Raw genomic sequence first — 27,188 nt, forward strand, 5'->3', positions numbered from 1 at the left:
CTTACGATTGAAGGAACAGTTTCTCAGGCACGGTGGGTAGACTGAGTTCTGCGAGGCTCCTCTTGTTTCTTCCAGCAACCTTGTCCAGCCAAATGTTGCATGCCTAAAAAGAGATGTACTTTTTAGATAGAAAATTGTTGTAGAGAAATGTTATCAATGGAAACAAAATTGTTACAATTGGAGAGATGAGAATTTGAAAAGTTACTGCCGATACCATTAACCAAAAGATACAGTGAGCTCCAAAAGTATTGGGACAGTGACAATTGTGTTGTTGTTTTGGCTTGGTACTCCAGCACTTTGGATACAATGAGGGTAAAGTGCAGTCAGTTTTAATTTGAGGGTATTTTCATCCATATCGGGTGAACCGTTATTACGGCCCCTTTTGTACATAGTCCCCCCATTTTAGGGGACCAAAAGTATTGGGACAAATTCACTTATATGTGTAAAGTAGTGACATTTTTTATATTTGGTCCCATATTCATAGCACGCAATGATTACATCAAGCGTGACACTCTACAAACTTGTTTGATGCATTTGCTGTTTGTTTTGGTTGTGTTTCAGATTATTTTGTGCCCAATAGAAATTAATCGTAAATAATGTATTGTGTCATTTTGGAGTGACTTTTATTGTAAATAAGAATATAATATATTTCTAAACACTTCTACATTAATGTGGATGCTACCAGGATTACGGATAGTCCTGAATGAATCGTGAATAATGATGAGTGAGAAAGTTACAGATGCACAAATATAGTTTAGAAACATGTTGTATTCCCATTACTTTTGGAGCTCACTGTATTTAAAAAACACAACTCTCACCTCAATGGCTTTGGTAACAATGTGCCGCACTTTCATATCAGTCTTAGCCACCTTCTGATCTAGTATGTCATCAATTAGCTTTTGTAGCTCCCTCTGGTAATCTTCTGTGTTTGGGATGAGTTTTTGGATCTCAGAGTTCAGGTCGGACTTCATCTCCACCTCAAACTTGATGTCATCTGTATGGGAAAACCACATGTAAGACTTGAAGTAAGACTTGAATCATTACTGTTTGCAGTTACATTTAGCTATTGACTTTGTCAGGTCACACAGTACAGAGAAAAAGCTGTCTGACACTTACCATATCTCACAATTACTGTTTGCACGGAGGAAGTCTCTGGAATGTTGACTGCTGTCTCTAATTGCATGACTAGACCATCGGTGTTCTTCAGGGTTGCAGTAGCAGAGGCATCTGATCTCAGGGCCGGGATGGTCATCTGGACTTGCAGCATTCCATTTTCCATTGACCCAAGTCTAAGTTAATAAACATTCAAAGAAAAGCATGTTAGCTAGTTACAGTATTACCAACCTTGCCAAAATGGCAAAAATATAATGCTGGGTTTTCTTGTACCTGGCACGACCAACTAGAGACAACTGTGGAATATTGTGGTTGGTCACATCTAAGGTGATGCCACGCATCTTCTTCCCCTTCACATTGCTGTCTGTGACTGCCAGCTTTATCCCTGCCTCAATGTCATAATCAGGGATATGGACTTCAGTGGTTAGAGTGTTCTTGTTTCGGTTGTACTTCAGTGTTGCGGTCACCTCTGTGGGCTCAGCACCTAATATGAAGAGGACAGATGGGCTTCAATACATTTTATGTAGAGTCTATTGGGGTATCTATATCATTTGCCAGTCTTAATTTGTTCAATTTCTTTTCATTGGACACACATACCTGACGCCCTCAGGGTTAGCTTCAGAGAGTCCACTTTCTGGCGTCCCTCCTTACCCTCTCTGAGAGTTTCAGAAGTAATGGCAGCAGTGTATTCTGTTACCTCCCCTGTTGGTTGGATCTCTAGAGCAAGCCTAATAGATTGATAGACATGTGTCTCTTAAAGATGATCCTTTTAATCAATAGAATGATACAGTTGAAATTAAATGTGTTTGGAAATCCTGGCGATGGACTCAACTCTCACCTGCTCTCCCCTGTAAGGGGATAGTACGGAGCATCATCTATTGAGCTGGCGTTGGCATAACGCAGTGTTGTGCAGATATTCATACCAGTAAACAGGGGCTGGCATTCAGTGGAGTCTGTCATACCCTCCCCTATTGATGGCACCATCTTAGTTTGGGTGGAGGACACTGACATCAGCATGTTGCTGGATTTTGAAGAGGTGCAGGAAAAATAATTACAAAATATTTAATATTACTTTTTACATAGTAATGCTTAATATAACTGATGCAGGTTGAGGCTGGTTTATGTAAAGTTTTTCTATGTTAAAAGATGATGGCATTTGATACAACTGGATTCTTAAGTCTGTACTCCGATTCACATTGACAACAGTATGTGAGTTACCCTTAATGTTCCACTTATATTTAATAACAATTATTTGAAGTAGAAGTATTTGAAGTTGAAGTTAGAGTAATTCCCACCTGACGCTGAATAGCTGAGTGGTTCCCTTGGGTGCAGGGATGGAGAGTTTGATCTCGTTCCTGCTAATGGTGACTTTGGCATTCAGGGAACTCTCATGGTACATGTTGGTGTGCATTTCGATGCCAGCCACCACAAACTCAGGAATTTGGATGCCCATTTGCGTAATAAACTCCACACCGACAGATGGCATGAAAGACAGCTGCTGCTACAGGTAAGATAGGCATAATTCACACTTAAAAATAACCTAGGATCCTAAATAAATGAAAGAATTTGTTCAAATAGGGTTGAAATCCATTCAAAATGTTCCATAAGGCATATATGTTTAATTGAATAGAAACAAAAGATCAGGCAGCTTACCATACCAGGGGAGAAGTTCAGACCTCCCTTGGCTCCAGGGGCAAAGACACCAGACAAGGAGAATTTCAGGGGTAAGCCAGATGCGGAGGGCAGAGAAAAGCTCTCATCCAGGAAGATATAGTGGGCATAAAGCTCGTTGCCAGTGCTCGACATTAGAGACTGCATAACCTGTGCAAAAATAAAGACAATAAGGCTAATTGAAACAAAAGGAATGTGGGTCAGCGGAGGCTCCTCAAAGGAGGAAGAGGAGGACCATCCTCCTCAGTGAAATTCATAAAAATAAAAATAGTGAAACATTAAAAAAGTTATCCTTTTTAGATAAAATAAAACTGTTGATTTGCTTTCTTTTTTCACTTCACCAAATAATTGATTAAAACACACATTTTGCAATGAAGGTCTTTTTTCACTTCACCAAATAATTGATTAAAACACACATTTTGCAATGAAGGTCTACAGTAGCCTCAACAGCACTCTGTAGGGTAGTACCATGGTGTAGCCGGAGGACAGTTAGTTTCCATCCTCCTCTGGGTACATTGACTTCAATACAAAACCTAGGAGGCTCATGGTTCTCACCCCCTTCCATAGACCTATCAGAGCTCTTGCAGCATGAACTGACATGTTGTCCACCCAATCAAAGGATCAGATAATTAGTCTAGGACTGAAAGCATAAGCTACAGCTAGCTAGCACTGCAGTGCATACAATGTGGTGAGTAGTTGACTCAAAGAGAGAGAAAGACAATGTTGAACAGTTTTGAACAAATTAATTTCTTTAAAAATGAAGGAGAAGCGAGAGAGAGAGAGATAGCTATATTTAGTTGTATTTTTGTTCACTTGCATTTTTACTTAGCTAGCAAATGCATCTAGCTAGTTTAGCCTACTCAAACACCCGGCTCAAACAGAGAGGGACGCTATGTTAGCTAGCTGGCTATGGCTATCCAACACTGGAACTCTTCCAAGTCAAGGTAAGCTTTTGGTTTTATTAATTTATTGCCATCGGGGCCTGCCGGTGTAAGTGCTAAACTGCTTGCTGACTGTACACTGTACTGCATGATTGTAGCGGGTTTACTAACGCGTTAGTTCTAGTAGCTATGTTGACTAGCTATGACGTTAGCTAATATGGTGGCAACGATGTAAGTTGTGTGTAGCGGTTAGCGGTTATGATATGAAGGTTTGGCTTGGAAAGATTTTTTCGCCTGATGTGTTGTGCACTGAAGTCCACAAGCGAAGGGAAAAGGTGAGAGGAGGAGAGCGCATAGATGCGAGAAGGAATTCTACAATGAGCAAAATGATCATGCTGTTTCTATGTGGCTGCTCTGAAAGTGAACTGTGTTTGCGTGTGATCAGGGGTGTATTCATTCTGCCAATTCTGTTGAAAAACGTTTCTTAAACGGAAGGAAATGGAATGAAACGGGGATAAACATACCTGAATTTATCCAATAGAAACTCTTGTTTGCAACTGTTGGACTAATGATTACACACTAGATCAGCTAGATGCAGGCAGGAGTGTGAAAGGCGGTATTGAATGTGTTAGTCTGTCATCTTGATTACTCTAATTTTGCACCTAAATTGTAAACATTAATTCATAGGCTAGGTTGTAGCAACCTCATGATAGGTATAGGGAAAATTCAAGTATCATGTAGTAGCCTAAACCTATCGATGTTACATTGAGCTGGGTGAATGGAATATGAATGACAGTCATCCAATATGCTGTAATAGAAATAAGGTCATGCTCATAACAAAATAAATCGTCCTCCCTCATCTTAAACATCTCCGACCGCCACTGCTTTGTGTGTGGGTAAGTTCACTTTAACTCAATCAGTGTATGGAGATAATTGAAATCATGTTTCCCACTGGGCACAGACGTCAATTCAACGTTTTTTCCACGTTGGTTCTACGTACACTGAACAAAAATATAAATGCCACATGCAACAATTTCAAAGATTTTACTGAGTTACAGTTCATATAAGGAAACCAGTCAATTGAAATCAATTCATTAGGCCCTAATCTATGGATTTCTCATTACTGGGAATACAGATATGCATCTGTTGGTCACAGATACCTTAAAAAAAAAGGTAGTGGCATGGATCAGAAAACCAGTCAGTATCTGGTGTGACCACCATTTGCCTCATGCAGCATGACACATCTCCTTTGCATAGAGTTGATCAGGCTGTTGATTGTGGCCTGTGGAATGTTGTCCCCCTCCTCTTCAATGCCTGTGAAAAGTTGCTGGATTTTGGTGGGAACTGGAACATGCTGTCAAACACATCCATCCAGAGCATCCCAAACATGCTCAATGGGTGACATGTCTGGTGAGTATGCAGGCCATGGAAGAACTGGGACATTTTCTGTTTCCAGGAATTGTGTACAGATCCTTGCGACATGGGGCTGTGCATTATCATGCTGAAACATTAGGTGATGGCGGCGGATGAGTGGAACAACAATGGGCCTCAGGATCTCATCACGTTATCTCTGTGCATTCAAATTTCCATTGATAAAATGCAATTGTGTTCATTGTCCGTAGCTTATGTCTGCCCATACCATAACCCCACCGCCACCATGGAGCACTCTGGTCACAACGTTGACATCAGAAACCGCTTGCCCACACGACGCCATACACGCTGTCTGCCATCTGCCCGGTACAGTTCAAACCGGGATTCATCCGTGAAGAGGACACTTCTCCAATGTGCCAGTGGCCATCGAAGGTGAGCATTTGCACACTGAAGTCAGTTATGACGCCGAAGTGCAGTCAGGTCAAAACCCTAGTGAGGACGACGAGCACGCAGATGAGCTTCCCTGAAACGGTTTCTGAGAGTTTGTGCAGAAATTCTTCATTTTTTGCAAACCCACAGTTTCATCAGCTGTCCGGGTGGCTGGTCTCAAACGATCCCACAGGTGAAGAAGCCCGATGTGGAGGTCCTGGGCTGGCGTGGTTACACGTGGTCTGCGGTTGTGAGGCCGGTTGGACATACTGCCAAATTCTCTAAAATGATGTTGGAGGTGGCTTATGGTAGAGAAATTAACATTCAATTCTCTGGTAACAGCTCTGGTGGACATTCCTGCAGTCAGCATGCCAATTGAACGCTCCCTCAAAACTGTGGCATTGTGTTGTGTGACAAAACTGCACATTTTAGAGTGGCCTTTTATTGTCCACAGCACAAGATGCACCTGTGTAATGATCGTGCTGTTTAATCAGCTTCTTGATATGCCACACCTGTCAGGAGAATGGATTATCTTGGCAAAGGAGAAATGCTCACTAACAGGGATGTAAACAAATTTGTGCACAATATTTGAGAGAAATAAGCTTTTTGTGCGTATGGAAAATTTCTGAAATATTTTATTTCAGCTCAACTTTACATGTTGCGTTTATATTTTTGTTCAGTGTACTTTCATTGAAATGATGTGGAAACAATGTTCATTCAACCAGTCCGGGCCCAGTGGGTTAGCTCTGTTTGTAATTTCCTGTTTTGTTGAGTTTTCTAGTTTGCACATAGTTCAAATACCAAAAACAATAGCACCATTTTGCAATGGGATTGTATGTGCTTTTTTCTTCAGAATGACCTGTTCAGTCAACCACGATTTACCTTAAGAGGCATGATCTTGAAGAACACCTCTGAGTACATGGCTAGGGTCTGGGCCATGTGCTCCATCTCACTGGACTTGATGTATCCAACTTCATTTTCAAGAATCCTTAGGTAGGCCATAGCTTCAGGGGAGTCTTGAGAGTGTAGTTCCCTGACAAGCTTTCGGAAGTTCTGTCCAATATCTCTCATGAGGTCCTGTGGGGCCTGTAAGATATGGAGGATTACACATGTCTTTAAAAAGCCAAACCAAAAAACTATTCCTTGAACATCAATATATAAAATCATACACTTTTACCTGTCTTTTCTTTCTGTCACTCCTCAAGGGTGAAATCCAGTTCTCCAGCACCTGCTGGACTGAGTCTGGTATCTTGTCACCCGCCCAGTACATGGCCTTGGAGACAGAGTCAGGGAAGAAACCTTGCTCTCCAAAAAGGGCCTCAAGTCTCGGTTCAAATCCATTACCTTCAATACCAACCTTAAAAATAGAAGTGAGAATACGTTTTAACACTTAAAAAACAAGTAAAGGGTTGGACAAGATATCAATGTAATCACACCAATATACAGTGGGGGAAAAAAGTATTTAGTCAGCCACCAATTGTGCAAGTTCTCCCACTTAAAAAGATGAGAGAGGCCTGTAATTTTCATCATAGGTACACGTCAACTATGACAGACAAAATGAGATTTTTCTTTCCAGAAAATCACATTGTAGGATTTTTAATAAATTTATTTGCAAATTATGGTGGAAAATAAGTATTTGGTCAATAACAAAAGTTTCCCAATACTTTGTTATATACCCTTTGTTGGCAATGACACAGGTCAAACTTTTTCTGTAAGTCTTCACAAGGTTTTCACACACTGTTGCTGGTATTTTGGCCCATTCCTCCATGCAGATCTCCTCTAGAGCAGTGATGTTTTGGGGCTGTCGCTGGGCAACACGGACTTTCAACTCCCTCCAAAGATTTTCTATGGGGTTGAGATCTGGAGACTGGCTAGGCCACTCCAGGACCTTGAAATGCTTCTTACGAAGCCACTCCTTCGTTGCCCGAGCGGTGTGTTTGGGATCATTGTCATGCTGAAAGACCCAGCCACGTTTAATCTTCAATGCCCTTGCTGATGGAAGGAGGTCTTCACTCAAAATCTCACGATACATGGCCCCATTCATTCTTTCCTTTACACGGATCAGTCGTCCTGGTCCCTTTGCAGAAAAACAGCCCCAAAGCATGATGTTTACACCCCCATGCTTCACAGTAGGTATGGTGTTCTTTGGATGCAACTCAGCATTCTTTGTCCTCCAAACACGACAAGTTGAGTTTTTACCAAAAAGTTATATTTTGGTTTCATCTGACCATATGACATTCTCCCAATCCTCTTCTGGATCATCCAAATGCACTCTAGCAAACTTCAGACGGACCTGGACATGTACTGGTTTAAGCAGGGGGACACGTCTGGCACTGCAGGATTTGAGTCCCTGGCGGCGTAGTGTGTTACTGATGGTAGGCTTTGTTACTTTGGTCCCAGCTCTCTGCAGGTCATTCACTAGGTCCCCCCGTGTGGTTCTGGGATTTTTGCTCACTGTTCTTGTGATCATTTTGACCCCACAGGGTGAGATCTTGAGTGGAGCCCCAGATCGAGGGAGATTATCAGTGGTCTTGTATGTCTTCCATTTCCTAATAATTGCTCCCACAGTTGATTTCTTCAAACCAAGCTGCTTACCTATTGCAGATTCAGTCTTCCCAGCCTGGTGCAGGTCTACAATTTTGTTTCTGGTGTCCTTTGACAGCTCTTTGGTCTTGGCCATAGTGGAGTTTGGAGTGTGACTGTTTGAGGTTGTGGACAGGTGTCTTTTATACTGATAACAAGTTCAAACAGGTGCCATTAATACAGGTAATGAGTGGAGGACAGAGGAGCCTCTTACAGAAGAAGTTACAGGTCTGTGAGAGCCAGAAATCTTGCTTGTTTGTAGGTGACCAAATACTTATTTTCCACCATAATTTGCAAATAAATTCATTAAAAATCCTACAATGTGATTTTCTGGATTGTTTTCTCTCAGTTTGTCTGTCATAGTTGACGTGTACCTATGATGAAAATTACAGGCCTCTCTCATCTTTTTAAGTGGGAGAACTTGCACAATTGGTGGCTGACTAAATACTTTTTTCCCCCACTGTAGATGCAATTATTATTTGAAATAATATGCATTTTAATTAAATGTTTCATTTATTAGACAAACACACTTTTTGTATCTACCAAATCATTTTCTAATGTCTTTTCAACCCTTACCTCTAACATGTCACTGCTGTACCCAAAGGCTTTGAGGGTGGTCTCCAGCAGGACTTCCTTTGGCAGGGAGTCAGTGGAATCAAAGATCATGTTGCCCTTCATGGATCCCATGGCAGTGTCCATTTTGAAGTTGCGGGACATTGTGGCGAAGGGGTTAGCAGGGTGCTGATGGTTTTGCAATGCCTCCTCGATATACTGTCTTATTCTTGAGGAAGAGAGAAAGAGAGCACTTTTCAGACCCCACAACATGTTTGTGTTGCACAAGTGATTATGGGGATTGGGAAAATAAAGGATATTATTTTGCTGTTGTGATTCTGTTGAACACAATCATGCCCATGATTTTGCAGCTGGACAGACAGATGAAAAATATAACTCAATGAAGGTGATTCTCTTAGACAGGTGTCAAAAACATCTACAGTAGGAGATACAGAAAACAACAACACCTTATACCACTGTGATCACACACATTAAATTAACCTTGTAAACCATGTACAGTTGAAGTCGGAAGTTTACATACACTTAGGTTGGAGTCATTAAAACTCGTTTTTCAACCACTCCACACAATTCTTGCTAACAAACTATAGTTTTGGCAAGTCAGTTAGGACATCTACTTTGTGCCTGACACAAGTAATTTTTGCAACAATTGTTTAAAGACAGATTATTTCACTTATAATTCACTGTATCACAATTCCAGTGGGTCAGAAGTTTGCATACACTAAGTTGACTGTGCCTTTAAACAGCTTGGAAAATTCCAGAAAATGATGTCATGGCTTTAGAAGCTTCTGATAGGCTAATTGACATCATTTGAGTCAATTGGAGGTATACCTGTGGATGTATTTCAAGGCCTACCTTCAAACTCAGTGCCTCTTTGCTTGACATCATGGGAAAATCAAAAGAAATCAGCCAAGACCTCAGAAAAAAAATGGTAGACCTCCACAAGTCTGGTTCATCCTTGGGAGCAATTTCCAAACGCCTGAAGGTACCATGTTCATCTGTCACAAACAATAGTACGCAAGTATAAACACCATTGGACCACGCAGCTGTCATACCGCTCAGGAAGGAGACGCGTTCTGTCTCCTAGAGATGAACGTACTTTGGTGCGAAAAGTGCAAATCAATCCCAGAACAACAGCAAAGGACCTTGTGAAGATGCTGGAGGAAACAGGTACAAAAATATCTATATCCACAGTAAAACGAGTTCTATATCGGCATAACCTGAAAGGCCGCTCAGCAAGGAAGAAGCCACTGCTCCAAAACCGTCATAAAAAAGCCAGACTACGGTTTGCAACTGCACATGGGGACAAAGATCATACTTTTTGGAGAAATGTCCTCTGGTCTAATGAAACAAAAATATAACTATTTGGCCATAATGACCATCGTTATGTTTGGAGGAAAAAGGGGGTGGGCTTGCAAGCCGAAGAACACCATCCCAACCGTGAAGCACGGGGGTGGCAGCATCATGCTGTGGGGGTGCTTTGCTGCAGGAGGGACTGGTGCACTTCACAAAATAGATGGCATCATGAGGAAGGAAAATTATGTGGATATATTGAAGCAGCATCTCAAGACATCAGTCAGGAAGTTAAAGCTTGGTCACAAATGGGTCTTCCAAATGGACAATGACCCCAAGCATACTTCCAAAGTTGTGGCAAAATGGCTTAAGGACAACAAAGTCAAGGTATTGGAGTGGCCATCACAAAGCCCTGACCTCAATCCTATAGAAAATGTGTGGGCAGAACTGAAAAAGCGTGTGCAAGCAAGAAGGCCTACAAACCTGACTCAGTTACACCAGCTCTGTCAGGAGGAATGGGCCAAAATTCACCCAATTTATTGTGGGAAACTTGTGGAAGGCTACCCAAAACGTTTGACCCAAGTTAAACAATTTAAAGGCAATGCTACCAAATACTAATTGAGTGTATGTAAACTTCTGACCCACTGGGAATGTGATGAAATAAATAAAAGCTGAAATAAATCATTCTCTCTACTATTATTCTGACATTTCACATTCTTAAAATAAAGTGGTGATCCTAAATGACCTAAGACTGGGAATTTTTACTAGGATTAAATGTCAGGAATTGTGAAAAACTGAGTTTAAATGTATTTGGCTAACGTGTATGTAAACTTCCGACTTCAACTGTATATAAATGAATGGGGAGTGACTGAACATATCATACAGAAAACAGTCACTTACTGCTGCGTTTTGGGATCATCAGAGTGCCTGATGTTGTCAAGATGGGAGGCCACAAAGCTCCTGACCTGTGGGTCCTGTTCATCATTCAGCGTGGTGATCACCTTGCCAAGGAGTGCATCGTCAGGACTCTTCATAAGCATCAGATAAGCTGCCACACGTTTCTGGATGGGGCTCTCAGCATCCTGGTACACCTCCAAGAGAGTTTCTCTGACCTGTCATTCAGAGCACAAACCATTTAGCTTATTAGTACAGATTGTTAATGATTAGATTATGAAAAGTGTGCTAATTAATAAAAGCATATAACTGAAGAGAACTCAAAGAAGAATGTTGAGCATTTATTGAGCAGGTTTAGGTGGTGGGTATGGAATCACCTCCTGGTCGATGTCCATGAGTCTGAAGGCCTGAATTGCTGCCTTCTGGACAGATAGAGAAGCACCCTTCTGCACACAGTTGATGAGGGACTCCTTCAAGCCCAGACCGACATCACCTGTAGATTTCATTGCTTTACCCATAACGCCTACAACCTAGAAAATGGTTGTGAAAAAATCAAGTTGCAAGGTGCAATACTGACTAGCTGTATCTGTATGTTAGGTATACAACAACACAATACTTAAAACAATACTTTTAATATTGCGTATAAGCGGTTGTGTACCCTTAGTGTCAGGAAAGTCATATCCTCATCCCCTGAGCAGTCTCCCAACATGGTATCCATGAACTCTTTCACCTCTTTGACCTCAGCGGTGGGATGTCCTGGGTGGAACCTGCAGATGAGTGTTGGGAATATGTTACCAAACACTAGTGCTGAATTGTGTTGTGATTAGGGTTGCAAAATTCCGGGCACTTTCAATAAATTCCCTGGTTGTCCTGAAATCCCGGTTGGAGGAGTATAAGCAGTAAACAGGAAATCCGTAATCCTCCAACCACGATTTTGGGAAAACCAGGGAATATATTGAAAGTTCGCAGAATTTTGCAACCTTAGTTGTGATAGTAATTATTGCCCTCTGGTGGTTAGCTTCAACAATTAATTGAATAAAAAAATCTAAAAAGTTACAAAGCTGTTATGGTTACAGTCAAATAAACATCAACCATGTTCCCCCCTCCAAAAAAAAGGCAATTGATGAGATATCGATGATTCCAGTTATTTTGAGGTAGAGTAAAAATAGTAAAGAGTGTAATTTCACTTACTTCCTGACTGTGTTTGCCAGAGCGTACATAATGGCTTTGCTCTGTTTGTGTTGGGCCACACTGAGCATATCTCTGACCCGGTGGGAGTCAGGGCTCGACTGGAGGCCAAGGGCGTACACAAAGGCGTCCCCCTCCACAGCGGTGCTGTCCATCGTCCTGATGACTTGGAGGATGGCACTGGTGCACTCCGGTGTTCCACACTGGGCCAGGGCCTGCCAGGTCAGCATACCACCCTCCACCATCATCTCTTCCACAGCCAGGCTCAGTGTCTCGTTCTTAAGGGCACGGACCTCGGAGACCAGTTTCTGGAAGAGACCTGGCCTCCTCTGGCCCTGGTCAGTGCTCGACAGACCGCTGAGGTCTCGCAGTGTTCTCAGCACAGCGTTTTTGGTCTGAGCAGGAGCCTTGTCCTCTGGGTACTCCATGTGAAGGGGTTGAATGCGGCTGGTTTCAGCCTCTACATCAACATACAGGGAGAAAAAGAACAGGTATGGAAAACCATTCAAGAAGTTCCCTTCAACTCATGTTATCTGCTTAATAATTGACACTTTCTTGATGTATAATGGCCAAACGACAGGGTCATGACCCAAGCCAAATTAGCTGAATTTAATGTCATAAACTGACATCAGCTTTCATGGTATCAGTATGTAATTGTTAACACAATGTTATGCAGCTCTTATAACAGGGGGATCTTGTTAGCAAGAGCTATCACAGATCACAACAAACACAACACTCACACATTTCTTGATAGTACAGTACATGCCTACATGTTCCTTACCAAAGACTCTGATGTTGATCTTTGCTGTGTCTTTCAAGGTCAGGCTCTGTGTCACCACAGATGAGATTCCACTATTCCTGCAGAGGGGTAAAAATTGGCTTTACTGAAACCCCTTCAAATATTTTTGTAACACGCACAAACTAGGGTTGAATATTTTCCAGAGAAAATTGCAAGAAATGACCGGGATTCAGATATTCCCATTCAAATCGGAAGTGCTATTTAAAACATATAATACCACTGTAAATGGAGAAATATACACATTAATCTAACGTTTTCTTGTTGTATTTGTTGCAATTTAATCAACTCAAAGTTCTCTCAAAGTCACCACACTATTTTGTTGATGTAGCCTAGTTGTTGTTGGGTTTTTTTTTAACCCATTTTTCTCCCCAATTTCGTAATATCCAATTGGTAGTTACAGTCTTGTCCCATCGCTGCAACTCCCGTACGGACTCGGGAGAGGCGAAGGTTGAGAGCCATGCGTCCTCCGAAACACGACCCTGCCAAGCCGCACTGCTTCTTGACACAATGCTCGCTTAACCCGGAAGCCAGCCGCACCAATGTGTCGGAGGAAACACTGTACAACTGGCGACCGAAGTCAGCGTGCATGCGCCCAGCCCGCCACAAGGAGTCGCTAGAGCGCGATGGGACAAGGACATCCCGGCAGGCCAAACCCTCCCCTAACCCGGACAACGCTAGGCCAATTGTGCGCTGCCTCATGGGTCTCCCAGTCGCGGCCGGCTGCGACACTGCCTGGGATGGAACCCGGGTCTGTAGCCTAGTTTTAACTCGGGAGGCGATGTAGCCTAGTTTTAATGTAAGCCTATGAAGCACTGATGGCCGACTGGTAAAATATTATGAGGACTAGTGAATATTACAACATTTGTTTTAGTATACCTTTGACTGAAAGATGTCAGACAGCTTGTTGGCCCTTTTCTCTCCCCTGGCTTGCACCTGGCTATTGTGGAATTGGGGGAGGTTGTGGCTGTTTTTACTTGATGATAACCCACTTACTGTGGTGACTTTGTCCCAGGGAACATCAGATTCTCCGCTAAACAAACAGATAAGCTAAGTAGGCCTAGGCTAGCGGAGAATCATCATGGATATCGCAGTTGATAATTTGCCCGTGAATCTGACCAGTTGCCCACCATGCGCTCACTTTTGTTAGCGTAGGCCTAACATCATGAAACAATGTTGCAAATGTCTATTTCCTCAAGCGCTTTTGTGGACACAGTGTATCCTCCGTTTTGGGATTAGCAACAGTTTATATTTTGAGCCTCTGCCAGTGCCACACGTTAGTACATTGTCTACTGTAAGTGCATCAAGAGGTCGCGTGTAGCCTGCACACTTAGTAAGCAATTATATTATGGGGCGGCAGGTAGCTTAGTGGTTAAGAGCGTTGTGCCAGTAACTGAAAGGTCGCCGGTTCTAATCCCGAGCCGACTAGGTGAAAAATCTGTCGAGGTGCCCTTGAGCAAGGCACTTAACCCTAATTGCTCCTGTAAGTCGCTCTGGATAAGAGCGTCTGCTAAATGACTAAAATGTAAATATTAATAGAAACCATGCAAGTAGCCGTCACACTAAAAACAAATGGTTCTATATTGTGCCAAATAAGGGTTATTTGGCTCGTAACGATAGTATATCCCTTTTTGGTGCTATATAGAACCATTTTTGAAGCTTCTATAAAGAACCATGCTCATACATGTCTAAATGGAACCTTGATGGTGCTATAAAGAACATGTTCCCTATAAAGAACCATTAAAACCCTTTTTGTCTCTGTACAGAACCCTTTTCAATGGTTCTTTATATAACTTTTATGGAGAATGGTTCTATAGAACCTTTCTCAATATCAAAGGTTCTAGAAATAACCTTTGTAAGAACAATAGTGTTGTTGTTTTTGTTTCGCCATATTATATTGTTAAAATTCCATAGGTTTTATTGTTGGGTTAATTGACAAGTTGAATCAGGTGTGCTAGCTCTGGAATGGCTGGGGGTCCCTGAGGAGAGGTTTGAGAACCACTGATTTAGACATCAGTTCTCAATTGACACAAGGCCATACGTGAGTCTTTCACAAGATACCGTCACTGGCCATAATCACATTTAACATGTAATGGCATAGCACAACAGACTAGATCAACTGGAATGACATTCTCATTCACTGTTGCACAAAAAGAGCTGTGAGCAAACCACTGTGAACTGTAAAGAACCAGTGAAGGGCTCAAAGGGTTCTTTGAGTCATTATGGTTCCACACAGAACCCTCACCCTTCCCAAAGAAGGAGGAACCCTCCTTTCTTAGTGTGTAAGGGATGTTTTCTATTGGGTACTTCATTTTGAGCAAATATGGTAAGCTGCTAGCATTGTGATGACTGGTCTTTTATTTATTTTATTTTACCTTTATTTAACTAGGCAAGTCAGTTAAGAACAAATTCTTATTTACAATGACGGCCTACACCGGCCAAACCCGGACGACGCAGGGCCAATTGTGCGCCGCCCTATGGGACTCCCAATCACGTCCAGTTGTGATACAGCCTAGAACCGAACCAGGAGGTCTGTAGTGACACCTCAAGCACTGAGATGCAGTGCCTTAGACCACTGCGCCACTCAGGAGTCTAATGTATGAATGAAGCCAGAGAGTTGATATGTTGCACGTGCATAGTTAGTATTTTTGCATCTCGGCTAATTTGCCCTTCTCGTTCTCTGTATATTCTCTCACTAGTTGTGATATGTTCGGGGATTCTTGGGGAGGGTAGGCTATGGCCATCTTATTTGAGTGCTGATCTGATGTAGCGTGTAGGCCTACTTGATGTTTGCAATGGCATTGTAGGAGAACCCATCGCACGTAGCGCTTTGAAATAATGCCGACTTTGAGTAATAGGCCTATAGTAGGCTACAACAGCACACACACTCTCACACACACACACACACACACACACACACACTGAGCGCTGATTGATCATGCATTATTTATCTCGCGAAACGAGAATGGGTTTGGGCGGGAAATCTCGGTAACCCGGTTCCCGCAATAAAATCCTAGCACACACACGCACACTCGCACACTGCACACACACATTAATATTTGTGGGTGACTTACTCATGTGAGAAGGGCAGGAAGATGTGCTTTTCTGTGCACACAGCATTTGTCATATGCTTTCTCCTGTTGTCAAACTGATAGTTGCAGTCCTGAGTACTACTGATGAGCTTGGACAAAGGGCCATGCTGAAGACAGAGCGATAGCCATATGATTACATTATTATCTTTTTTCAATTTCCTGGAAACATCTCACTTTTGAAGTTATAAGAACAGACACATATCTATCAAAATGGCTGTATGGTATGTTCAGGACCTCCTTGAAATGTCAGATCTTTCATAGACTATCATGGCTCAAATATAACATAACATTACATTTACATTTACGTCATTTAGCAGACGCTCTTATCCAGAGCGACTTACAAATAGGTGCATTCACCTTATAGCCAGTGGGATAACCACTTTACAATGTTTTTTTTTTTTTGGGGGGGGGGTGGAGTAAGGGGGGGGAGGGGGGGGGGGTAGAAGGATTACTTTATCCTATTCCTTAAAGAGGTGGGGTTTCAAATGTCTCCGGAAGGTGGTGAGTGACTCCGCTGTCCTGGCGTCGTGAGGGAGCTTGTTCCACCATTGGGGTGCCAGAGCAGCGAACAGTTTTGACTGGGCTGAGCGGGAACTATGCTTCCGCAGAGGTAGGGGAGCCAGCAGGCCAGAGGTGGATGAACGCAGTGCCCTCATTTGGGTGTAGGGACTGATCATCATCATATAATATCATAGCATATGTCACTTTTAGCAGTCACTTTGAGAGCAAACATTTTTATACAGGTGTAGGATCTTAATTTGATCACCCTGTTGTTGCAGGAAATGTCCTGCACTGCAGGAAATGCAACTTGTAGTGTATTCGAGGTTTAAAAAGGCTTCTAAAGTTTGTAATTTCCACTTTAAAATTTCAGACTGGATTTGCCCTAACTAAAAAGGTATGAACCCCTACAAAAATGTCCATTCATTATAATCCACACAATATTTCACATTTCCTGTTGCTTAAAATTATTTTCCTACTGTGAGAAACTGGTCAAATTAAGATCCTACATCTGTATGGTTGGCCCCTGAGGGAATCGAACCCACAACTTTTCCAACACAGTGAAGTCAGGTCTCACCAGGCTTGGGAGGAGGGCCAGCGGGCTACTGGGGAGCTTCATACTGCGGAACTGATCACACTGAGACAGATCTCTGGTGAGGGTTACATCTGTATCAATGTCCTTCCTGGAGTTGACCATGTAGTCAGTCTTGCACAGGCCATGCACAGTGTTCTAATGAGGAAAGGGAAAAATATACATCAATATTTACCTAACTTTCCCTCAGTGCAGAAGTGCAGTTCTAAGAGACACTTGACCTACCATAATGCTGTTGCTCTCCTCCTCCATGACAGGGACGTTGAGTGCGGAGATGATGCCCCTCTTGATGTTCAGGATGTTGACAGGCTCATCTGACTCAGGGTAGAGGCGTATCCCGATGACCGGCTCCCATGTGATTTTCAGAGGGTTCCTGGTACAGCAAACAATAAGTCAACATTGTCAAATTCATTATAGTTGATCTGTTCTTTCACAGGATAGACTAATAAAAAGTGTTATTCATTTTACAAGCGAAAAATGATTGAAATGGTAAAAACAGATGAGGGAAAGTGATGGAGAACATTTTATGTCCAAATCATCAAATTGACAATACATGTTTTATCTTTATGGTAAATGTTTGCACTGACTTCTCCATAGCAGCCTGGAATGCCTCAGCTCCTGCGGCCTGTCTATACACAGGCTCTCCCTGAGGGTCGATGACCGACACCTCACTGAGGGCACAGTCCGCTGTGTGAAGAACGAAGCTGCATTCTTGTGGGACTTCGAGTTCCACCTGAATGAGGAGGATGATAACAAGAGAGGTCAAGCAAACAGAGAGAGGGAGGGTCAGTAAGATAACATCTCCCCCGGTTACCAGGAGGAACAAGAAGAAGTGGAGCCACAAAAACAAACAGACATAGGCCTACCTGACATGTGACTTTGGGGCCATTCCTGAGTTTCGATGTACCAGCCACACCATTTTTGCTCTCTGTTGTGTATTGGTACACATATTTCTTAAAGGTTTTAAACCTTGCTGACACTGGAGATCACAAATAATGGGCAGATCAATTTGAATAATGTCACTGCTTGTACTTTATCAAGTATTATATCATTTCTATCAATATTTATAATATACTAGCTCCTAGCCAATGGCTACGTTTTAGATGTACTTCTACATAATGCAAAACAAAACATACTTTTTTTTAGAATGAAGAATAAAACAATAAAAAAAGGGGTTTCCCCTAATTGAGTCACGGTTGGGTTCACAGTCGAAGTTCCACATCACCACTTGAACTCTGGACCCTTTACTGAGTAAATGGCAACTCTCTTAGTGAATGACATCAATTGTACTAATCATAAACATCATGGCGTAAGAGTTCAGATCCAGCCAAGTTATCTCTGTTATCTCCAGTTCCACTAAAAGTCAAAAACCAGGACAGGCATCGATCTAAAAGCATTTATTAACTGAATGTAAGATTAACAGTTCAAGTAAATCCTTAGAGACTTACATGGGCATGTTGACGTCTGTTCATCAGCATTCTCACTGCCTTTCTCTAAAAAGCAAATAAAAAAGTCCTAATTTTTGTGAAACATTTTACATTGGTGTAGCATTTATTTATACTGAACAAAATATAAACGCAACATGCAACAATTTCAAAGATTTTACTGAGTTACAGTTCATTTAAGGAAATCAGTCAATTAAAATTAATTAATTAGGCCCTAATCTACGGGTTTCACATGACTGGGAATACAGATATGCATCTGTTGGTCGCAGATACCTTAGAAAAAGGTAGGGTCGTGGATCATAAAACCAGTCAGTATCTGGTGTGACCACCATTTGCCTCATGCAGCGCGACACATCTCCTTCACATAGAGTTGATCAGGCTGTTGATTGTGGCCTGTGGAATGTTGTCCCACTCGATAGCTGTGCGAAGTTGCTGGATATTGGCGGGAACTGGAACCCGCTGTTGTACAGGTCGATCCAGAGCATCCCAAACATGCTCAATGGGTGACATGTCTGGTGAGAAGAACTTGGACATGTTCAGCTTCCAAGAATTGTGTATAGATCCTTGCGACATGGGGCCATGCATTATCATGCTGAAACATGAGGTGATGGCAGCGGATGAATGGCATGACAATGGGCCTCAGGATCTCATCATGGTATCTTTGTGCATTCAAATTGCCATCGATCAAATGCAGTTGTGTTCGTTGTCCGTAGCTTATGCCAGCCTATATCATAACCCCACCGCCTCCATGGGGCACTCTGTTCACAACGTTGACATCAGTAAACTGCTCGCCCACATGACGCCATACAAGTGGTCTGCAGTTGTGAGGCCGGTTGGACATACTGCCAAATTCTCTAAAACGACGTTGGAGGAGGCTTATTGTAGAGAAATTAACATTTAATTGTCTGGCAGCAGCTCTGGTGGACATTCCTGCAGTCAGCAGGCTAATTGCACACTCCCTCAAAACTTGAGACATCTGTGGCATTGTGTTGTGTGACACAACCGCACATTTTAGTTCATTTTATTGTCTCCAGCACAAGGTGCACCTGTGTAATGATCATGCTGTTTAATCAGCTTCTTGATATGCCACACCTCTCAGGTGGATGGATTATCTTGGCAAAGGAGAAATGCTCATAAACCAATTTGTGCACAACATTTTAAAGAAATAAGCGTTTTGTGCGTATGGACAATTTCTGGGATCTTTTATTTCAGCTCATGAAACATGGGACAAACACTTTACATGTTGTGTTTATATTTTTGTTCAGTATACTTAGCTACATTGAATCTGTGTAAATGTCAGAGATGCAGTTGAGCATACATTTTTAGACACATATTTTTTCAAACTATCCAAGATTATTTTATGTCATTAATTAAAGTATAGTGTAGTATAGAATATAATTATTTTCCTAATATATTACAAAAAATATGTATCTTCCTATATTGACTAAATACAATGCAAATCATGAACAGTTTTCACTATCTTATGAATATCAGAGAGCAATAAAATATATACAAACTTACGAGCAAAGACATTGGTGCTCAGAAGAAGTAATAGCCAGATCTTGGGGTCCCCCATGATGGGCGCTCAACAACAAAAAAAGCTCTGTCCCTTACGTTTGGTTGAGCTCTCTCTCAACCGTAACTGATTCACTAACCACAGGACCCTAGATTTTTTATAATGTCTCCCCATATCTCTCCTAGTCCCTCCCAAAGACAGCCCAACTTAGAGCTATGGGAGATAAATCAATGTTACAAATGTTGTGGCCAATCCAAAGGTCACCAACTTTGACTATTTGAACAAAGGAGTCTGTAGTCACTATTCTAGAATATGTGTATTGCACATCTGTCAGTATTGATTCTCCCGTTTGGCAATTGTTTTGCATCAAAATATCATTGTCTCCTGTTTTGTTTCTCAGGTATCTTGTCTACTGTCCTGTAGCAACTTGCAACAACTACCCGTTGAACATTATGTAGGTATACTGTATGAGGAATTATAGCTATTCTTTGCCATAATGTTCCTTGTATAGTTTTTGGAAAAGTTGGAAAAGGTTTTCGTACATTAATTAAATTACACAAAAGTCTATTATAGTAATGCACGCTGAATATTTGGTATATATATACATATATATATATATATATACAGTGGGGGAAAAAATTATTTAGTCAGCCACCAATTGTGCAAGTTCTCCCACTTAAAAAGATGAGAGAGGCCTGTAATTTTCATCATAGGTACACGTCAACTATGACAGACAAATTGAGAAAAAAAAATCCAGAAAATCACATTGTAGGATGTTTAATGAATTTATTTGAAAATTATGGTGGAAAATAAGTATTTGGTCCCTACAAACAAGCAAGATTTCTGGCTCTCACAGACCTGTAACTTCTTCTTTAAGAGGCATAATTTGCAAATAAATTCATTAAAAATCCTACAATGTGATTTTCTGGAAAAAAAATGCTCATTTTGTTTGTCATAGTTGACGTGTACCTATGATGAAAATTACAGGCCTCTCTCATCTTTTTAAGTGGGAGAACTTGCACAATTGGTGGCTGTTAAATACTTTTCCCCCCACTGTATATATATATATATATATATATATATATATATATATATATATACATATACAGTACCAGTCAAAAGTTTGGACACACCTACTAATTCTAGGGTTTTTCTTTATTTTTACTATTTTCTACACTAGAATAATAGTGAAGACATCAAAACTATTAAATAACACATATGGAATCATGTAGTAACCAAAAAAGTGTTAAACAAATCAAAATATATTTTATATTTGAGATTCTTGAAAGTAGCCTGTCACGAATTCAGCCGAGGCTGACCCTCTTTGCTCGGGCAGGTTTCGGTGTTCGTCGTCACTGGCTTACTAGCCACTCCCGCTCCATTTATCATCACTCCATTTGTCTTGTCTTGTCTTGTCTTGTCTTGTCAATCACACACACCTGGTACTCATTCCCTCATTAGTCTGTGTATAAGTGTTCCCTCTGCCCCCTTGTCCTTTGTGAGTGATTGTTCATTGTGAGAGTGAGTACCTCGGTTGAGCTACTCTTTCCTTGTATGTAGCCAAGGTGGATTTTTCCCTTGTGCTAGTTTCGTTTTGACGCTTGCTGCGCTTTATTCATGTGCACTGAATAAACTCTAGATTTCTGTGTTTTACCTCCTGCGCCTGACTCCGTCATTCACACCTCATCACATAGCCACCCTTTGCCTTGATGACAGCTTTGCACACTCTTGGCATTCTCTCAACCAGCTTCACCTGGAATGCTTTTCCAACAGTCTTGAAGGAGTTCCCACAAATGCTGCGCACTTGTTGGCTGCTTTTCCTTCACTCTGCGGTCTGACTCATCCCAAACCATCGCAATTTGGTTGAGGTCGGGGGATTGTGGAGGCCAGGTCATCTGATGCAGCACTCCATCACTCTCCTTCTTGATAAAATAGCCCTTACACAGCCTGGAGGTATGTTGGGTTATTGTCCTGTTGAAAAATAAATGATAGTCCCACTAAGCCCAAACCAAATGGGATGGCGTATCGCTGCAGAATGCTGTGGTAGCCATGCTGGTTAAGTACGTTTGCCCACTGACAAAGACATGATCAGTCTATAATTTTAATAGTAGGTTTATTTGAACAGTGAGAGACAGAATAACAACAACAAAATCCAGAAAAAAAACATGTCAAAAATATTATAAATGTATTTGCATTTTAATGAGGGAAATAAGTATTTGACCCCTCTGCAAAACATGACTTAGTACTTGGTGGCAAAACCCTTGTTGGCAATCACAGAGGTCAGACGTTTCTTGTAGTTGGCCACCAGGTTTGCACACATCTCAGGAGGGATTTTGTTCCACTCCTCTTTGCAGATCTTCTCCAAGTCATCAAGGTTTTGAGGCTGACGTTTGGCAACTCGAATCTTCAGCTCCCTCCACAGATGTTCTATGGGATTAAGGTCTGGAGACTGGCTAGGCCACTCCAGGACCTTAATGTGCTTCTTCTTGAGCCACTCCTTTGTTGCCTTGGCCGTGTGTTTTGGGTCATTGTCATGCTGGAATACCCATCCACGACCCATTTTCAATGCCCTGGCTGAGGGAAGGAGGTTCTCACCCAAGATTTGACGGTACATGGCCCCGTCCATCGTCCCTTTGATGCGGTGAAGTTGTCCTGTCCCCTTAGCAGAAAAACACCCCCAAAGCATAATGTTTCACCTCCATGTTTGACGGTGGGGATGGTGTTCTTGGGGTCATAGGCAGCATTCCTCCTCCTCCAAACACGGCGAGTTGAGTTGATGCCAAAGAGCTCGATTTTGGTCTCATCTGACCACAACACTTTCACCCAGTTCTCCTCTGAATCATTCAGATGTTCATTGGCAAACTTCAGACGGCCCTGTATATATGCTTTCTTGAGCAGGGGGACCTTGCTGGCACTGCAGGATTTCAGTCCTTCACGGCGTAGTGTGTTACCAATTGTTTTTTTGGTGACTATGGTCCCAGCTGCCTTGAGATCATTGACAAGATCCTCCCGTATAGTTCTGGGCTGATTCCTCACCGTTCTCATGATCATTGCAACTCCACGAGGTGAGATCTTGCATGGAGCCCCAGGCCGAGGGAGATTGACAGGTCTTTTGTGTTTCTTCCATTTGCGAATAATCGCACCAACTGTTGTCACCGTCTCACCAAGCAGCTTGGCGATGGTCTTGTAGCCCATTCCATTCTTGTGTAGGTCTACAATCTTGTCCCTGACATCCTTGGAGAGCTCTTTGGTCTTGGCCATGGTGGAGAGTTTGGAATCTGATTGATTGATTGTTTCTGTGGACAAGTGTCTTTTATACAGGTAACAAGCTGAGATTAGGAGCACTCCCTTTAAGAGTCTCAGCTCGTTACCTGTATAAAAGACACCTGGGAGCCAGAAATCTTTCTGATTGAGAGGGGGTCAAATACTTATTTCTCTCATTAAAATGCAAATCAATTTATAACATTTTTGACATGCGTTTTTCTGGATTTTTTTGTTGTTATTCTGTCTCTCACTGTTCAAATAAACCTACCATTAAAATTATAGACTGATCATTTCTTTGTCAGTGGGCAAACTTACAAAATCAGCAGGGGATCAAATACTTTTTTCCCTCTCTGTAGTTTCATCATAGCGCTTGATGGTTTTTGCGACTGCACTTGAAGAAACTTTCAAAGTTCCGTATTGACTGACCTTCATGTCTTAAAGTAATGATGGACTGTCGTTTGTCTTTGCTTATTTGAGCTGTTCTTGCCATAATATGGACTTTGTCTTTTACCAAATAGGGCTATCTTCTGTATACACCCCCCCCCCCCCCCCCCCCCCCCCCCCCCCCCCCCCCCCCCCCCCCCCCCCCCCCCCAACCCTACTGCAATATAGGCGGCCTGGAATATGACACTGACATGCTGCTTCTGCGGCTGTGTATGTAGCGTGCCTCATTGATTACAGTGGGGGTGTTTCAACTACAGCTGGTGGACATTAAAGAAACAGACATTCAACGCTTGAAGTATAGTTTTTGGCGGGAGCTGTGGGACCCATCAGACTCAACCTATTTTCTCTGCTTTTCTGCCGTAGTTTAAAACCTTATGCCAATCTACAACCTGTCAACAAAAATGTAAGGATTATGACCTTGGCAAAATAGTTTTTACCCAAACATAGGTTAAATGACACAAGATGTGACTTGAAATCAAACAGACGGATAACATTGTGTTTTTAAAAGCAAACACACCAGTTAATGGACAACCTAAGATGCAAAGTCTGACTAAAACTGACTATCCTACCGATCCTTGACTTTGGCGATGTCATTTACAAAATAGCCTCCAACACTCTACTCAGCAAATTGGATGTAGTCTATCACAGTGCCATCCGTTTTGTCACCAAAGCCCCATATACTACCCACCATTGTGACCTGTACGCTCTTGTTGGCTGGCCCTCACTAAATATTTGTCGCCAAACCCACTGGGTCCAGGTCATCTATATATCCCTTCTAGGCAAATCCCCGCCTTATCTTAGCTCATTGGTCACCATAGCAACACCCACCCGTAGTATGCGCTCCAGCAGGTATATCTCACTGGTCATCCCCAAAGCCAACACCTCCTTTGGCCGCCATTCCTTCCAGTTCTCTGCTGCCAATGACTGGAACAAATTGCAAAAATCTCTGAAGCTGGAGACACTTATCTCCCTCACTAACTTTAAGCATCAGTCGTTAGAGCAGCTTACCGATCACTGTACCTGTACACAGCCCATTTGTAATTAGCCCACCCAACTACCTCATCTCCATATTGTTATTTACATTGTTATTTATTTTTGCTCATTTACACACCAGTATCTCTATTTGCACATCATCTTCTGCACATCAATCACTCCAGTGTTAATACTAAATTGTAATTATTTTGCACTATGGCCTATTTATTGCCTTACCTCCATAACTTACTACATTTGCACACACTGTATATAGATTTTCTATTGTGTTATTGACTGTACATTTTGTTTATTCCATATGTAACTCTGTGTTGTTGTTGTTTTTATCGCACTGCTTTGCTTTATCTTGGCCAGGTCGCAGTTGTAAATGAGAACATGTTCTCAACTGGCTTACCTGGTTAAATAATGGTGAAATAAATTTAAAATACAAAAGTCATGTTTATTTTTCAGAAAACAGTGTTATTTGAATATAACCTCTAAGGTAGCTGACATGGTCTGCCAAAGCAACATACAGTGGGGGAAAAAAGTATTTAGTCAGCCACCAATTGTGCAAGTTCTCCCACTTAAAAAGATGAGAGAGGCCTGTAATTTTCATCATAGGTACACGTCAACTATGACAGACAAAATGAGAATTTTTTCCCCAGAAAATCACATTGTAGGATTTTTAATGAATTTATTTGCAAATTATGGTGGAAAATAAGTATTTGGTCAATAACATGACACAGGTCAAACCTTTTCTGTAAGTCTTCACAAGGTTTTCACACACTGTTGCTGGTATTTTGGCCCATTCCTCCATGCAGATCTCCTCTAGAGCAGTGATGTTTTGGGGCTGTCGCTGGGCAACACAGACTTTCAACTCCCTCCAAAGATTTTCTATGGGGTTGAGATCTGGAGACTGGCTAGGCCACTCCAGGACCTTGAAATGCTTCTTACGAAGCCACTCCTTCGTTGCCCGGGCGGTGTGTTTGGGATCATTGTCATGCTGAAAGACCCAGCCACGTTTCATCTTCAATGCCCTTGCTGATGGAAGGAGGTTTTCACTCAAAATCTCACGATACATGGCCCCATTCATTCTTTCCTTTACACGGATCAGTCGTCCTGGTCCCTTTGCAGAAAAACAGCCCCAAAGCATGATGTTTCCACCCCCATGCTTCACAGTAGGTATGGTGTTCTTTGGATGCAACCCAGCATTCTTTGTCCTCCAAACACGACGAGTTGAGTTTTTACCAAAAAGTTATATTTTGGTTTCATCTGACCATATGACATTCTCCCAATCCTCTTCTGCATCATCCAAATGCACTCTAGCAAACTTCAGACGGGCCTGGACATGTACTGGCTTAAGCAGGGGGACACGTCTGGCACTGCAGGATTTGAGTCCCTGGCGGCGTAGTGTGTTACTGATGGTAGGCTTTGTTACTTTGGTCCCAGCTCTCTGCAGGTCATTCACTAGGTCCCCCCGTGTGGTTCTGGGATTTTTGCTCACCGTTCTTGTGATCATTTTGACCCCACGGGGTGAGATCTTGCGTGGAGCCCCAGATCGAGGGAGATTATCAGTGGTCTTGTATGTCTTCCATTTCCTAATAATTGCTCCCACAGTTGATTTCTTCAAACCAAGCTGCTTACCTATTGCAGATTCAGTCTTCCCAGCCTGGTGCAGGTCTACAATTTTGTTTCTGGTGTCCTTTGACAGCTCTTTGGTCTTGGCCATAGTGGAGTTTGGAGTGTGACTGTTTGAGGTTGTGTACAGGTGTCTTTTATACTGATAACAAGTTCAAACAGGTGCCATTAATACAGGTAACGAGTGGAGGACAGAGGAGCCTCTTAAAGAAGAAGTTACAGGTCTGTGAGAGCCAGAAATCTTGCTTGTTTGTAGGTGACCAAATACTTATTTTCCACCATAATTTGCAAATAAATTCATTAAAAATCCTACAATGTGATTTTCTGGAGAAAAAAATTCTCAATTTGTCTGTCATAGTTGACGTGTACCTATGATGAAAATTACAGGCCTCTCTCATCTTTTTAAGTGGGAGAACTTGCACAATTGTTGGCTGACTAAATACTATTTTTCCCCACCGTATATATTTTTTGATTTTTCAATTAACCCCATAGTCAGATGTTGAGGCGAGCATGCTGATTGGTCATCATACATTTGTTTTCCTGGAGGGGTGAGACCTTTTACTGTTTGAATTTAGCTTAACCTTTGTGGCGAGAAAATATGTAAGTATGAAATTACCAGTTTTTTCAACAAGCAAAAGTTGCACTTTTACTGGCATGTACAGTAGGCTATGTCTTTGTTTTTTGGCTGCACCTAGTCTACCCACATCCCCAGTGTAAACCTGCCTTAAACAAGTAGCAAAGGGGTTTCCCAACAATCACTATGCCTAAATAAAAATTGGGTCACAAACTCGCTAAAGATAATAAAAAAGCTTTCTAAGCTTTTTCACACGGCAATGCACAGTAGCTTTAAAATGCTGATTGTATGGTGAGAGCACAATAGCCTAACGTTTAGTGACCCCTGATGTACTGTAAATAATGAATTTATAGTTAACCTATTTGGG

The 27,188-nt window shown here is 42.0% G+C and overlaps 1 protein-coding gene across 2 annotated transcripts in view; it reads right to left on the reverse strand.

Annotated features, from left to right (window-relative positions):
- The window catches only part of apoba (apolipoprotein Ba), a 34,105-nt gene extending 14,035 nt beyond the window's left edge, over positions 1–20,070 (reverse strand). The window contains exons 1-23 of one of the 2 annotated variants that reach the window (XM_084143600.1): positions 19,938–20,070; positions 18,420–18,464; positions 17,838–17,950; positions 17,559–17,704; positions 17,197–17,344; positions 16,957–17,109; positions 15,864–15,988; positions 12,775–12,851; positions 11,997–12,453; positions 11,464–11,572; positions 11,183–11,335; positions 10,812–11,023; positions 8,625–8,829; positions 6,643–6,822; positions 6,348–6,551; positions 2,767–2,934; positions 2,409–2,611; positions 1,952–2,134; positions 1,711–1,841; positions 1,387–1,597; positions 1,117–1,289; positions 819–994; positions 6–103 (exon numbers count right to left, since the gene is read on the reverse strand). In XM_084143600.1, coding sequence (XP_083999726.1) covers positions 6–103; positions 819–994; positions 1,117–1,289; positions 1,387–1,597; positions 1,711–1,841; positions 1,952–2,134; positions 2,409–2,611; positions 2,767–2,934; positions 6,348–6,551; positions 6,643–6,822; positions 8,625–8,829; positions 10,812–11,023; positions 11,183–11,335; positions 11,464–11,572; positions 11,997–12,453; positions 12,775–12,851; positions 15,864–15,988; positions 16,957–17,109; positions 17,197–17,344; positions 17,559–17,704; positions 17,838–17,950; positions 18,420–18,464; positions 19,938–19,992 — 3,725 coding nt within the window. In that variant the 5' untranslated portion in view covers positions 19,993–20,070. Of the gene's footprint in view, positions 1–5; positions 104–818; positions 995–1,116; positions 1,290–1,386; positions 1,598–1,710; positions 1,842–1,951; positions 2,135–2,408; positions 2,615–2,766; positions 2,935–6,347; positions 6,552–6,642; positions 6,823–8,624; positions 8,830–10,811; positions 11,024–11,182; positions 11,336–11,463; positions 11,573–11,996; positions 12,454–12,774; positions 12,852–15,863; positions 15,989–16,956; positions 17,110–17,196; positions 17,345–17,558; positions 17,705–17,837; positions 17,951–18,419; positions 18,465–19,937 lie in introns of both variants that reach the window. The other variant, XM_084143599.1, reaches the window with a different exon arrangement.
- Positions 20,071–27,188: the final 7,118 nt, after the last annotated feature.

This window comes from Coregonus lavaretus (genome assembly GCF_964263955.1).
Source record: "Coregonus lavaretus genome assembly, chromosome: 27".
NCBI lineage: Eukaryota > Metazoa > Chordata > Actinopteri > Salmoniformes > Salmonidae > Coregonus > Coregonus lavaretus.